The sequence below is a fragment of the Drosophila rhopaloa genome, unplaced genomic scaffold (assembly GCF_018152115.1).
Source record: "Drosophila rhopaloa isolate 14029-0021.01 unplaced genomic scaffold, ASM1815211v1 contig_163, whole genome shotgun sequence".
In the NCBI taxonomy this organism is placed as follows: domain Eukaryota; kingdom Metazoa; phylum Arthropoda; class Insecta; order Diptera; family Drosophilidae; genus Drosophila; species Drosophila rhopaloa.
In genome coordinates, this window is record NW_025335043.1 from 5,922,092 (window position 1) to 5,938,498 (window position 16,407).

The following is a 16,407-nucleotide window of genomic DNA, read 5'->3' on the forward strand; positions in this document are numbered from 1 at the left end:
GCTCAGAAACGGTTGTAAAACATCGGAAATGTTTCAAGATAAGCTCTGGAAAAGGGGAATGGATTGGGATGGGATTTTTGTGGGTATTTTAAAAGTATAAACTTTAAGTTTGGAGTTAAATACGAAGCAATGTTTGATTTTTTACTGAGTTCAAGTGGTCAAAATGTATCTAAAAATATACAAATTCAAACACATTTATTAGAAACAATAAATATATAAATGAGTTTTATAAAAGCATCACTCCAAAGCGTCACAAAAATTATTTACGTAGTACTGATGAAAGTCAAATAGAAAATGTAGGTTATAATTAAATTATTAAAACTATATAATACTTGTCTAGAAAAGTTAAATAACCCCAGCATATTATACTAATTCATCTTTATACACATGTATCAATTTAATACGATTTAGATAAGATCACACTTAAAGTTATGGCTGTATTAGGTTAAGGTTTTCAGATTAATACGAACCGATTGGGACTATCTACCAATATCAGAAATAGATACCATAAGTAGAAAATATATTTTGATATACTTTATTAACCTCCGGCGAAGACCGAGTTTCTCCAAGCGGATGTACGGTATGAGATTACCCCAAATAAGCGACGGATATATAACTTATCCGTGTTTATAGCGAACTTCGGATGACTGCACCGCAGGCCACCGAAATATATTAAATATATTTGGATTGCAGACGGATATTTGAATTTCAGAATAGCGCGCGAACGATGGGTGGTGCAAAGTGGTGCGGTGTGCGTTGTGTGGTGTGCGGTGTGGTTTCGGATGATTTTTGATACACCACCGGAGTGCATTAGCATAAATATGAAATTTATCAGCGGCCAGTTGAAATGGATGCTGATTGAACTCATTTGGCTATTCAGGCAATTCTTTATGGGATGCCACATCGTAAATTGATGCACAACCACACTCGTGTTTAGACAAAGGCAGTGTTAATAAATAGACACATGAAACACGACAACTAACACCATTAGCTCCACTTTGGATGGTTAAATTATTCACGAGCTAATATGGCCGATTCGGGCGACACACAAAACCGAACGATAAAAGCCAATTTGTCTGTCATTTTTGGTCAATTTCATACAATATTTTAGTGGTCATTTTGGACGCTCTTTTGCCCCTCACTCTGAATATTTGCTCTATATAAAAACGTTCGCTTCGAACGCCTGCAATTTAGCCTAGACATCAAACAAATTAGTTTATCAACATCAACAGCCAGCCAAAAGAGCTGCTGATGAACTGATTATGCGGCCCTTTCACCCTCACTCGCTCGCTCGCTCTCTTTCCCCCCGAGTGTTGCCGTCTCCCTCGCAATTAGCATAAGGTGGGGTGTGGTCGCTTTTGGCCCGGTCGAGCGTCTAAGCCAACCAGCAACTGGCAGGCGGCCATAAACGCCGGACCACCAACGGCAGCAGAAAGCGGTCAACAACAACATATTAACCCACTCGCACCGCACTAACCTCACCCAACTAAACGACGGTGATTGGGGCTAAAAATGATTAGGTTTCCAAATAATTAAGTATTAAATAAACAAAACTATCTTATAAATATAACATATGATTTCAGAAAACATTATAGTTCATATGTTCATATTTTAACAAACTGTTGTTTTACAAGGAGTAAAATCACACCGAGAGTATTAACATAAAACTTGTGCGTTTTCTTAAAAATACTATATTTAATAAAGTAAATCTGATTAAATGTATAAATGGTTTCAAAAATTTGTTAGGTCTTTAACAATCAATTTAAATGCTAAACTTAAAAATATAGTTAAATATTTGTCATTTGTTACCTACTTTACTCTCAAGTATAAATCATTAAATGTAGTAAACATTCTAAGAATTTTATTTCCGATCAAAAATATACAAACATTTAAACTAATTTACTATTTGAATAGACCTCAAAAGATTGAAAAGTAAGTGAGTTATAATAAGATTTTAAAACCTATTTTCTTGACATCATTTTCATTATTTATATATTTTCATATTTAGTTTTTCGCTTTACTTATTCAGTTATTTTTAGTTCGTAATGGGTTAAGCCTTTTCGCCGTTCGATATTTATGCAAGGCATTAAAATCTTTTATTATTAACAAGGGAAATTAGTACGAGAAATCATAATTTCATAGACCTTTCCTCCGCGATTTTATTGTCTTTCTCCGCCTGGGTAACATGAGCCTCGAATGAGATGAGCTGAGTTATGGAGGAGACATAAATCTTTGACGGGGGAGAGAGATCGTTTAGGGCCCTCGAAGGCTGTAAAATATACCCCCAACGAAGACCGAAATTTTGACAGTTATTTCTAAATTAGCTTTTGGAAAGCCACAATCATAAAAATATGATATTTCCTAATGGCCTCGTCGAGATCGACCAGATATAGCGCATATAATGGTACCATTCAGCTGCTAATTCGATAGATAAGACTTGAGCACATTGCCAACTGCAGTATGGATATGGGTTTTATTTATTGAAAAGGAGGCGGGTTGCTTATAATAATAAAGACATAGTCATATATTTGGACTTCAGATCGGTTTCACGTTATACAAAGACAGCAACCAGTTTGGGAACTTGTTGTAAAGAGTCGATACTATAATTTTGTCAATTTTTCGGAATTTATTTTATGAGCTACAATTTTTGTCGATCGAATATAATGCCCAAGTAGTCACATAATTCATGCAAAATTTTATATCGCTGCCACAATTATGCAAATTTTAATTGAAAGATTTCTCGGGCCCGCCGCCGCAACGGCCGAAAACGAAAAATAATATTTCTTTAAAATATTTTTTCTGAAAAGAATTTCGAAAAACACAATTTTTTTTTGTCCGCTCACCGCTGACCCGTTGCCTGTTCTTATTTATTATACATTTATACTTCTTGTTGGCAAAGGAAAAAAGCCTCAGAAAATCGAAAAAAAAAACGCTAACAAAACGCAGAGAGTCGAGTAGCCGCAACGTTGGCCTATAATTAAAGTATCATATAGCACTCGCGGGCTGAGCGTGAAACTGTCAAAATATTTCTGACTCCAGACTCCGTCGTTATCTAGCTTAGGCATAATGATTAGCCTGGTCATTAGCCGACTCCGAAACCGAGAGGGATTCATTTGAAAAGCCTTTAAGCCAAAATGTTATTTGGGATTCGCTTTTGTTTGGGTTGAATGCCGGGTTTTGGGTCTCTTTTTTTTCTGGTATGTGTTTGGCCGGGGGTGCAGCCTAATGATGCTACAAATTTTATGCACACATGCCTCTATAATTATGCAGACCCGTTGAGATCTCTCTCCCTCGCCTTAACCCTCTGGTGCCCCCATCTCCCCGGAGTCACGCAACTTCACCCACAATACCACGTATAGAAGTTAGATCTTCTCGCTGGAATCTTTGGCTATATCTGTATCTGCACTGCGCATCTATTTATGCTAACTAACCTGAGAAATGCCCGTCACTCCATCATTTGTTTCGGTGTTTGGCGTTTGTTGTGCTTCTTTTGTCTCTGCGGGCTTTGTTTGGTTTTGTTATTTTTTGAGTCTGGGGCATCGGCATCGCTCACCGATTTATAGCGCCAAAAAGCATTTGAAAATCAATAATAGACGCCCGAGTCTTAAGGGCCTGACGCTGATAAGCAAGTGACAACGAGATTTCGACATCCGAACGCCTGAACGCCCGAACTCCCTATCAAAATCGAAGTTTATTTTTATGGCCAAGTCGGAGCGGGGAAAATGCCAAAAAGTCTGATCAAAAGCTTGACTATCTGCGGCTGCTTAATAAATAAATTAAGTGACTTGATGGTCAGGGGTGGGTTTGAAAAGGGATCTAATAATTATAAATAAATATTAATTTTACGAAATAATTTCTTTTATTCAGTTTGATTTCTTTTTAGGTAGTATTTTTAATATGTTTGCTTTATTATTATTGGCTAAGGAAAATTACTTATTATGTTTTCAAAAACATTGTGGATTGAATTAAATAATTATCTCTCCCTGTTTTCTTTTCGTTTACAGTATTCAATATACTGTAGGTATTCCTAGTTTTAATTCAGCAGTCTAAATCTTTTTACATTCAAAACTTAATATATTAACTTTTAAAATTATTACATAAATTTAATCTAGATATATATTTTAATAGTCCCTCCTGTCAACCCCCGTCCCTGCATTAAATCTCCACGCTCGATTGGGGCTATCTCGTTGTGCATATCAAATTTCATTCATTTCGATCCGTTAGTCAAATGCGATGTGTATCTAAGTAGACACCGTGGCACACAGATACACAGGGGTATATAATAAATTTATATATAGATATATCGGCATTATGTGCCGCGACTAAATCGGAGCTAATTAATGCCCCCAGAGACACTCCTCCCGCATAATCAACCGGGCAAAGTGAAGCCAACAAGTCCGAGTTTCTTTCTTTCGAAGTCTTTGATGTTTATGGATCTGTTCTCAGGCTCGCCGATCGGCTTTTGTTAATATTATTAAATTAAATATGTTGTTAGTGTTGTTTACGGCGCCTTTCAGTGTCGCCGTTGATGTTTATGTCGATTTGGGATGGGTTGGGTTCGCCATTGGACCATTGGACTACCGTTACTGACCAGATCACAAAGGCAAGGCCAGTTCCAATCAAGTGACATTTACATGCTCTTATGCAAATCCCTTGGCCTCTTAAAATTCTAATTTATGAAATAAAATAAATGTTTACGGCCTTTTAATAAAACGCGTTACAATAAAATGTTTGAAATTTATATAAGCCCGTCTAGGCCAGACATTTTGGCAGCCGAGATGGCCAAGTGGAGGAGGGGGAATCCCCGCGCGATGGAGGAGAGAGTGATCTGAGCTGGCCGGCGGAAATCCTCTGTCAGTCCATCAATATCAATCCGAGTGACAAACCAGAGACAAACCAAACAAAGACAAGCATCGCCGACGGGATCGGGATCGGAATCTGAATCGGTTTCGGATTCGTATTCGGAATCAATATCGGTATCGGGATCGGGACTCGGATCGGCATCCAAATCGCACTTGCCACGCAATTTCAAAGCCCCAGACTCGGAATCGGATATGTTGTCAAGTGTCAGCTGCAAGGCAAGAGTTGTCGAGGGGAATGCACTCAGACAAATGCAATTTTAATGGATTAATGGACTTACACCTTTAGTTTGGGGTGCCTTTGAACCAAACCTTATTCGTGTAATTATTTTATAATTTAATTTTATAATTTATACATTTGCAGAATTTGGTTTAGGGTTTGTTAAGAACTTACCATAAATCATAGGGGCTTAAGAAATAAATAAAATGTTTTTAAATGTATTTAAGGGGGAAATTTCATGGTCTGTTAAATAGCCCTAAAGAAAAAAAATGATGATGTTTCAAAATAGTTGGACATTTTTCTAAATAATAATTTTCTAAATAATAGATTATTGAATCGATAACGATAACAGTCATTAATATAAGAAATCAAAACAACGTTTTTATTAAGAGTGTTATTGCAATACTTAAATTTTTTTAAAAACAATAACTTAATTGTTTAACTTAATTTGTTAACCAAATTAATTATCCTTTCACCTAAACCTTTTTTGTAAAAATACTTGTTATTAATGTGGTTTATTGTTAAAACAAAATTAAGAACCATGAATTTAAATATGAATTCAAATGGGGAATAAAAGAATGAATCATTGCAGAATAATACTTTTTTAATACAAGTTCGAAGGCTGTATTCAGGATAATACTTTTTTAATACAAGTTCGAAATTAAACTTTATTAATTAAAGCTGAATTAGTGCTAATTTTTTGCAGTTTAGTCTCGATCTCCTCCGCGGCTTGCCAATACACGAACCGATTGTGAGGCTCTGTCTGAGGCCTGCGACTCCTCAGACGATCTCTCAATCGCGATCTGGCGCGATCTGACGGCCTCGATAGCGAGGCTTTAGTGTCGCCTAATTAAAATAATATGCCTACTCAGGTTACGTATCAATAAATTTTGCCGCTTGCGAAAGCGATTCTGTCCATTGTTCACCTGCCCGCCGATGTGTCGACTTTCCCAGCGGAGTGAACAGCCAACCGAAAACCATTTCTCAATGGGCTGCAACCACTTTCGCGGCCAATTTCATGAAAAATTATGTATGAAAGGCCGAGTCTGGCCGTCTGGTTTATGTGCCAGCGGAGTTAATTACAAGACGCGCCCACTACAAACACTCCATGCCCCATCTCGCAGAGGATTCCCAGTCCCTTGCCCCGATTTCCTCTCAGCAGTCGGGCCCAATCAAGCTACGCACAATCGAACATTTCATTCGCCCTCCGCCAGCGACAATAAAAGTAATGAAAGGGAGCGGATGGATCACTAGAAACTGAGGTGATCGACCTAAACAAACCCTGTAATTCGGAAGGAGAGATAATATTTTTTATTATATATTTAAATTTTAAAATATATTATAACCAATTCAAATAGAAGTGCTATAATAATAACGATGTATATTTTATGCATTTTTTGTATTTCTTTTTTATCAACAAATATTTAAATAAATTTTAAATTTGGATAGTGTTGCAGAACAAGCAATAAAAAAAATATGCAATTTATTATTAATTACAGTAATATATAACATTAAATTTCAGCTGATCCACGTACAAAAATATTTCTTTATTATTTAAGTTTTACTTTTTTGAGCAACACAATTTCAAAGACTATTTATCAGGTTTCTTTCCTTTAAAAAAATATAGTTTTAATTATTTTGTTTTCATATTTTTAAGCCCTTTATCGACTGTTTAAGGTTGTTTAAATAATGGCATAACCATATATTTTAGTAATCTTTTTTATCTAAGATAAATAAACATCTAGCCTTTATTAATTCCATTCCCAAAGATTGCCAGCTCAACTACTCCCACCTCTAGGGTATTTCGAGTTTCCAAAAAAACAAATCGTCTCTTTCACATCGCTCGCTCGTTTTTCTTTCGGCCAACTCAAGCAGCGCCTCCGATTAACTTACAAATTGAGATTAGCGGGACATCACAGGGGCAACTGAACAGGCAGCTGAGGCAGAGTCTGAGTCGCAACCCGGGGCAGAGTTTCCAACTGAACCCGAGGCAGACAAAGATGCAGACAGAGACAGTGGACTCCAGAGTCCAGACTCCCAACTCCAAACTCCAAACTCAAAACTCCAGACACGATCGCCGCAGGAAGCGATCGCCATGGGATGCGAGTTCAGGTGGGGGGCCTATATCTTCTGGCACTCGCAACGCAACATTAGCACAATTAAAAGCGCGTTCCACGCATTCATTTTTCATAATTTAACACGCTGCCCCCGCAACCGGCGAAGGGTTAAGGAGTCGCCTCGAGTGGAGTCTTCAGTGTTCAGTGTTCGGTCTTCGGTCTCATTAGATTTTCCGTCTCTAATTATGTTTGGAGATATTTGATTAATTGCCGGCGGCTTGATTGATTGTGTGGGACCTGTAGTGGGAATGGGACTGGCACTGGGACTGGGACTGGGCCAGCCGAAACACCTTGCTCACCTAGGAGCAACTTGAGAAACGTTGCACCAACAGCAGCAACATCAGCAGCAGCAACATCAATAGGCGCAGACGCCACAGCTTGCCACCGCAAGCAACTGTTGCTGCTGCTGTTGTCATACCCTGTAAAAAACTAAATGTTGGGCTATATTGAATTTCTATATTGAATGGTTGAGTTCACTTTAAGCAGTTATATATACATAACTGCTACTATTCTACTTACTCTCTTATTATCAGTTATTAAAATGATTCGAAGTACGTATGTATGTTCTTATGAACAAATAATAAAGTAATAATAAGTTTTCATAATACAAAAAATGTTGTTTGTATTAAAAACTAATTTAATTTTCCAAAAATTGATCGAAAGTATACATATAAGTTATTTACATGCTTTGTAAAATAATAATATACTATATTTATATGGAGGTAGTAACCAATAATTATTGATTTAAATAGTTTTAAATATTTTGTATAATTTAAGCCTTGTACCTACTTAAAAATGAAAGAACATTTTATGAGCTACTAATTGTAGAGTAAAAGCTTTAACTTAAATTATTTATTTAATGAAAACAATATTTTATACTTAAATACATAATGCTTAAAAAAGAAAAAAATGTGGTTTCTATTTTACAAAATTGCAAACCAAACGGTATTTTATTTCCTTTGATTTATAGATGCATCTATAGGCATGAAGGTATCTTCCAATTCGTTATCTCAACAAAAGCCTTCTCACTTGTTGGAAGTGGCTGCATGTCAGAGTTTCGATGTTGCTGCTGTTGCAGCTGTTTGATTGATTGCTCGAAATCGGGCATTGTTTGGGGTTTTTGTTTGGCTTTTTGTTGGATTCCGATTCCGTTGCCGTGCGTTCGTTGCGTGTTGCAGCGCCTAAACAAAAGCTCGGCTATCTGCCCTCGAGCCCATTGATGAACCATATGCTCCTGGGCCAATCAATGCCTAAGTGATTGGCCCGAATGCAAAAACAACGATTTCCTGCCAACGGCAAATTCGTTTGACATCGCTGGCCTACACAGGCCAACATCGAATGAATCTCACGCACAGCACAGCACATATACTGTGTATAGCACAGATAAATAAATAAATAAGAGCGGCTGACAGGCAGCAGGCGTAAAATTTATAGCTGCCAAAGGACAAAACCTCGGACAAACGGAAGAGAAAAAGCCGGTCCTGTGACATGTTAAACGACTGCATCGAATCGGCAGAGGGGAAAAAGGGATGGCATTGGCCATTTCAAGGCATTCGATTTGGCAGCAGATACAAATTAATTAAGCAGCATCCAGCAGATACGCTAACTTAATCTATTCGCGCTATAAATCAAATCGCAAAGCAGGCTGGCTTTTCGCAAGGTGACTCTGGAATTGGTTCTCTTTTCCGACTCCATTTTCCGTTCTGGCTGGGAAACGCAATCTGCACTCGATTTTTCCGCACTCAAAGGCGCCGCAAACAATGTGAGTTGTCAGCGGGCAACGTGCGATGTTGCTGCGGTGCACAGGTGATGTTGCTGCGGGGCACAGGTGATGTTGCTCGCCGGCGACGGCCTTCTAAGCTTTCAGTGCCGGTCATCAGTCATTTCATCGATCGCACTATCTTCGATCTGCCAGTTTTCAGAGCCATAAACATCTCCCGCTTATCGGGCGAGATAATTGCACCCTCATTTACCAGCTTTGGTCGAATGCACTTTAAATTAAGTGTATGTTTTTTTATAATGCCTAAAATAAATATTTATTAAATTCTGTGTTCAACATCACATTAAGTATTCTTTGATTTTGACATTTAAAATTATTCTGGTGTTAGGTTTCTGACACTTTTCAGCAAAGCCATTTTTCGAAGATTTGGAAAATTATGGAATATCGACCACAAAATACAAAACAAACTGAAAACGCAGATTTTTAGAGAATTAACCCACAATCATTTTGAGGTATGCCACTTTCAAATCGGATGTGTGTAAGAAAAGTTATGGGCTTAGAAGTGCAGGTTTTAGGCCACATTTCTGCAAAGCCGTTTTTCGAAAATTTGGAAAGGGGTAACATCATTAAAATGACGAAAAATCGACCAAAAATTACAAAATAAACTGAAAACACAGATTTTTAGAGAATTAACCCACAATCATTTTGAGGTGTGCCACTTTTAAATCGGATGTCTGTAGGAAAAGTTATAAGCCTAGAAGTGCATGTTTTAGGCCACTTTTCTGCAAAGCCATTTTTTGAGAAGTTGGAAATAAAAATGACGGAAAATCGATCCCAAAATACAAAACAAACTAAAAACACAGATTTTTAGAGAATTAAATTACAATTATTTTGAGGTAAGCCACTTTGAAATCGGACGTCTGTAAGAAAAGTTATGAGCCTAGAAGTACATCATAAAAATGACGGAAAATCGGCAAAAAATCCAAACCAAGGTGAAGATACAGATTATTAGAGAATTAAACCACAATCATTTTGATATATGCCATTATGAAATCGGATGTCTGTAAGTTATGGGCTTAGAAGTGTAGGTTTTAGGTGACTTTTCTGAAAGCCCATTTTTCGAAAATTTTTAAAGGGGCCTGACGAAAAATAATTTTGAAATTGAAATTTGAATATTTTCTTCTAATTTTTTGTAAGTGTATTAGGTGCGGCAATCGAAACCAGAGCAACCACCTACCTGCAGCACCAACACGGTCATCATCATCATCATTAGCGGGCCGCAACACACGTTTCTACGCAACATTTGCCCAATCCCGGCAACATGTTGCTGCTGCAGTTGCTCCTGTTGCTGCCGTTGCTGCCGTTGCTGCTGCTGCTGGTGTCTGACGGCAACACTTGGCGTGGCGTTTGTTTATCGCTTGTTGCCAGGCGCTGCTCACTTGCCGCCCACTGGCCAATGAGTCCCGTTAGTCTCGGCCACCGCCGCCACGCATGTTTGGCCACTTCACGCGTTATTTACAGTTGCATCGGGGGAGGGAAGCGGCCCACAGTCCGTTAGATGTCTGCTGCTTCTGCTGCTGCTGTTGCTGTTGCATGTTGCTGCTGCAGCCACCGATGCTGCTGCTGCTCCATCTACGTCACATGAATCACGACGAGCAACAACATTGGAAATTGAGGCAATTTGTTTGCTGTTGTCGCGCATCCTGCGGGTAATTAAAAAAGGCGCAAGAACAGCATGGCTCAGACTATACTACCATCGCCATTGGGCTCCGTTTTGGCCATAGAAAAAAAAAAAGAGAAAAGAGAACACTGGGAACAGACCAGAAAACAACGAGCGACATTCTGCCAACGCAAACTGGTCACTGCAGTGGCAATTTGTGGCAATTACATGCGGAGCCATTTACATTTAGATTGAAGGGTATTTATCTACTCCGATCTTGGCCGCGGCTTCCACTTGGCTCCAGGAATGAAATTTGCATAAATCAACAGGCCAAAAAAAGTTATCAAAAAGAGCTGCTGGAAGTATTTACGTACGATGGCGGTCAGGATTATAGTTTTGCAAAGGTTTTTAAGAGGGCTTTTGAATTTGTGAAATCATCTTGCTTCATTTCTTTTATTTTATTAATAGTTTTTGTATATTGCACATAAATTGCTTACACATTTTTACGTTCTGGTGTAAAGTTTAAGAAATCTTGTGTGTAGTTATCGAAAAATTGGTGCAGTTTAGTTTAGTTTATACCCCAAGAAAATTTTTATTTGAAAGTCCCTGTTTTTAGAGCTTTCCTTATTTTACTTAACATTATAAGCATTAATCCTAAATAACTTAAAAAATCTTTCCAAAATCCATGAGTGTAAAATACTTGCCAAAATTAGCAGAAATAAATCAGAGTTTAAATCCTTACTTTCATATTAGTCCAAAACTCGCACATACTCCAAATCGTTATAATTTAGAAAATCATCCTTAGTGCTATTATTTTCCCCGCTTCTGTACATAAGTATAGAAATGTTCCCATGTGGGATTGCGTTGGCGCCCCGACTAATGAAGTCTCGTGCAGTTGAAATACAAAATGCTAACAAGTTGTTATTATAAATCGACATGGAAATTAGTTTACACTTGAAGCCAATTGCCGTTTGTCGTTTGCCGTTTGATTTATTGCCGCCTGTCACATGACTGCCAGCTGTCTGCCTACCAAAAAGAACCCCAGATCGGGTCCGAGGTGGGGATATAGACGCAGATACAGGCCAGATTCGGATTTGGATACAGATACAGCTTCAGATACAGATACAGTCACGGACACGGACACCCGACACCAACAACGGCACCAACAACGACACCAACAACGACAACGACAACGACACCACTCGAATGTCGTTGGCGCGTGGATCCCAGAGCAGAGTTTCCATTGGGCTGCCGCCTGTCCGCCCAATGTCTGCTCCACTATATATGCACTACAGATCTGCTTATGCATATACTATAACTCATGGCAATCGGCGACTGCAGGCAAATAAATTAAAGCATAATAACAAATAAGTCGTTGCGCTGACGTTGGGAGGTTTTCGCCCACGCCCGGCCACTAGAATTTGTCTTAACTCTGCCACAGATCGCATCGAACAGGGTTTAATACTCAGATTAAAAATAAGTATCGATTAATTGCAAAACGAAATCTGTCATAAAAATACCGAAATTGATCATTAATTTTAAGCTTAATTAAATACTTAAGCAAATGCTTTTTGGGTTAATCATATTAAATTTTTACCTTCCGTGTTAAATTTATAGAGAAATTCGTCTATTATTTTGTTTTTATAAATTGAAGTGCATATCCTTAAAAGTCCTCAGGCTTAAGTTATGACCCGTCCATTTTGTGAACTCATTTGCAATGTCTTTTTTTTTCGCAATCTGGTCGGGCGCTTTTAAGCTGTCAATTTTTGGCCACTCTGCGTCTGTTAAATGCCTGCTTAAATTGCCACCACACCATGCTACGCCCATCCCAGCGGTGCCACGCCCCCTTTAAACAAACCGAAGCTGTCTGTAAATAAACGCTTAATTACATGTCATTACACAAAAGGCTTGGCGGTGGAGGAAACCACCTCATAAGTAATAAAGCACGTAACCGCAACCTGAAATCGGATTCTGAATTGCAATTGGAATTGGAGTACGGAAACGGTAGTTCACCTTAAGGTCCTTGAGGATTTTTCCGATTAAATTTATTATCAAAGAGGTCAGGAAATTGCTTTTATCATTGCTGCCATCTTGGATATATTTTCAGTACATTTTTTTTAATGCCTTAAAATATTGTAATAAAAAGTATTACTAAAGAAAAAAAAATACAACAAATTTCTTTGAACACATCTTAGATCAAATATTTACTAAACATTATTAAAAATCATAAATAGCACATAACAAATACTTAAATATTTTGTACTCCAATTCTGTCAATTTAGATCGCATGCAAATAGAACAATAAATATTTTTCTTCAAATAACCACCTTAAATCCCAAAGATCACGAGTCACCCGAATTTCCTCATCTGAAATATGTCATATTTAGTGCATAAGCTACGAATCAATTTGCAGATGGCAGCAGGTCACTTCATTTCGGTTGAACCAGGCTCATTTCGTTGGGTGACATTCCTTTTTTTTTGTGCTGGGCGTTTATCAACATAATGAGGAAACAACTTTTCTGACTTATCAACTGCTGGAAGTCGAGCCACTGCCCACCTGTCAGCTCCGCCTGCTGGCTTTGGATGGAGCTGGTCCGTAGTGCTGGGAGCCATGGAGCTCCGACTGGCACCGAAAAGTGTTGGTTAAAGTGTCAGAAAATTTCATTATCGCACCGCCAAGCGAAAAATGTCGTGCGGCATGCAATACGCAGGGAAAAGGGGCAGAAGTTGAGGCGGATTGCATTGCTCCGCCCGTGTCTGCAGCCATTTATGCCAAAATGAGATACAAATAAAAATTAAATAAAAAGCACAGGCAGAGTGAGAAAAGTGCCACACAGAGGAAAATGTTGGGTTAGAAAATAGGTATAAGCTTTTACAAAAATTCTACAAACATTTCTTATTTAAAATACCGAAATGTGAAAAGCAATGAATAAAATATATTTACCATTTCGATATACTTTGTTTTTGTTCTGATATGCGCTCAAGATTTTATATAATTTTAAATTTCGCCTTTTTAACAAAGCATAACTTAATCATAACTTAATCATAACTTGTCCAAACCAGTCCTATCCAATTTTCTATGTAGGATTTATTTTACAGATTAATATATTACTTAAAATTTAATCGATTTCGAAACATTTATTTCTATAAGATCTTTATCAAGAGTCTCGTTTTGATCTAATGAATTTTGGGTGTTTTTTGCATTGGAGACCTATTAAATCATTTAATTTAATTGTAATTGTACTCTGTGTATAACCTAAAAATAAAAATGCAAGAAAAATAAATGAATCCTTTTAGTAATAATAAAAAGTAATATTTTTTGTAACTATAAAGGTTTCTTTCTCTGCACAACCATCGCTGAATATGTGTGATACGGGCCAGAAAAGGTAGGCCGATCTGGTGGAGTCCGCAGGAAAAGGGGGCTCACTCCACTCCACTGCTGATATTATTAAAAAACTGTCAAAAACGCCTGCGCAATGGGGCTGGAGATCGCGGACTCTGTGCGTGCCTCACTCGAATCTGAGTTTGAGTTTAAGTTTGAGTCTGAGTCTGAGTATGCGACTGGCTGCCTGTTGTATCTGTAGCACATTTATCATTTTCATTTCAATTTTGGGCGCATTATTCTTGCAAAACTAAATAGCAGACAGACGGCCAGATGCTGATGCCGAGCGTGGGCGGACAAGTGTCTGATTGGCGCGTTCCACATGGCGTATGAGCAATGGCCAGGCAGCAGAAAACGACTTGTCCCAGTCGCTCATTATGGGCAAGTTTCGCGCGCCTGGCGCTGGCGTGTCATAAAACAGTTTGAAAACCCATAAAACTGTCACTGGCGATTTTCCAAACGGCCAATGTTCTCAGTGTTCTCTGTGTTTGTTCAGGAAGTGTCTGCCACCGAGGCCTGGGAAAATAATACCAGCGAATGGGCGAGATGAGCGGAAATGTTCGCCAATCTTTGGCAAATAAAAATAATGGCGATGTGTTCGAATCAGTCGTAACTTCCAGTCAGGTGCGAAGCCATTTGCAATGATTTAGAGGTTGGCATTTAATTATACCCAAAGCTTCAATTAAATGTGTAATCAAGAACAGGTGTAATTTCGAGCTTAGGATGCTAGCCTGAGGATCTTGGTTGCCATAAAATTAACTTCTGTGACTCTCGCTTAGATTAGAGTTAATTTTATTCTCACTCCACAAGGTGTTAAATAATAAATGTTGTGCTGTGTAGCAGAAGCTTTTCCATTGGTTGAAATTTATTACATATATTGCCATTATAATGCTTGTGTTAAATGTTTCACCTTGGACAAAAAAGCAATAAATTTGTTGATCAATTAAATATATTTATTATATGTAGAACAAATGGCAAACAACAATTTTATTTCTAAATGGCTAACAAATAAATTGATTTATATTGCCTTAAGCTAATAATCAACAACTTATTTTTTGTATTTCTTAAAGTTTTAAATTGATTCTTAAATCTCTTGTCAGCAAAATTGCATAAGTTATTTCATTTGTTCATCTTTAAAGGCAGCAAATATGTCTCCAAAGCGAAATAAATTGTACAAATCTGGCTGGGCTTTTGGCTGGCTCTGTTTCCATTTAGCTTCCTCTGCGAAACTGCCAAAAAGACGGGAAAATCTAAACGAAGGCACCTACGACCGGGCCAAGAAAACTGCAATGCCAACAAAAGTCAGTCAAAATTATGCAATTTATGAGATGTTGGCAGAGCAAGAGGGTTAACCAAAAAACACACTTGGCGCCAGTTGCGGCGAGGTCCTGGAAAATTCCGTTTTCCTCCTGCAACTTTATGTAGTTTTGTTTCTTCCTGGTTTTCCACCCGTTTCCCCATTTTGTTGGCCGTATAAATTTGCTAACCACGTACGCGACTTTGGCCCTGCAATGCGGTGCTTCTGTTTCAGCAAGCTGATTTGAGCTCCTTTGTTTGGATTTTTTCCAGCTCCTTTCCCCCTTTTTTTCCGAATCGGAGCTGTGGCTATAACAAAATGTATTAGATTTCGCACAGATAGCACGAGCTGAGCCGCGCTGAAGCGTAAAAATGTGCGCCTATCAAGCAAATTGTATCAGCAACACGTTCGGATTGCTGCCGTGCTCTTGGTGTTGCTGCCGTGCGGTTGCTGCTGCTGTTGCTGCTGCTGCTGTTGACCTGCGCGATCCGTGGCAACATCATCTAATGTTCGGGGCTGGCCACACTTTGTCTGGTAATTCAATGCCAGCGGGCGTTTTGCCATTTCGCACCTCCTTGACTTGCAGCTACCTAAAAAAGAGAAAAAAAAAGAAAACGTTCACCTGCTCCCAATGTTGCAGCAACTGTTGCAAGATCGCGCGTGCCCCCCACAAAAGCGGGATTTACGATTGCCCGCGAATAATCAGCGCAGGCGAATCGCGAACGGGCAATAAAATGCTTCCGGTGCAACAGCAACAGCAGCAGCAGCAGCAGCAACATGTTGCTGACGTTGGAGTGATGCATGAAGATTATCATGTGATATGTTCTAGAACGCGTGGACGTTACAGGTCCGCAGGCTCCAGGCCACAATCCATTTTTTTTGGCTGTCAGTCGCTGCTTTTGGTGGTGCTGCTGCTGTGGCAGCAACATGTTGCCCGTTTGGTTGTTGTCGTTTATCAATGGCAGCTGATCGGCGATGCATTTGATGATGAGGAGGTCTCAAAGCCTCCTTACAAGCGGCACATTATCTTAATGTGACTGCAAAATAAATGCGTTGCGAGGCCATTAAAATTGTCGAAGAGGTTGCCGTGGCTTCTTCATTGAGAACTTACATTTCTTGGGATTTTAGCAGCTCCTTGGCCTCATTTATCTT

At 38.7% G+C, this 16,407-nt stretch overlaps 1 protein-coding gene across 1 annotated transcript; it reads right to left on the minus strand.

The window, feature by feature from the left end:
• Positions 1-15,578: 15,578 nt before the first annotated feature.
• LOC123037391 lies at positions 15,579-16,184 on the minus strand. Its single transcript, XM_044457726.1, has 3 exons — positions 15,878-16,184; positions 15,710-15,845; positions 15,579-15,675 (listed from the first exon to the last, which is right to left on the minus strand). Exons 1-3 carry the CDS (start codon positions 16,182-16,184, stop codon positions 15,579-15,581), a joined length of 540 nt encoding a protein of 179 aa, XP_044313661.1.
• Positions 16,185-16,407: the final 223 nt, after the last annotated feature.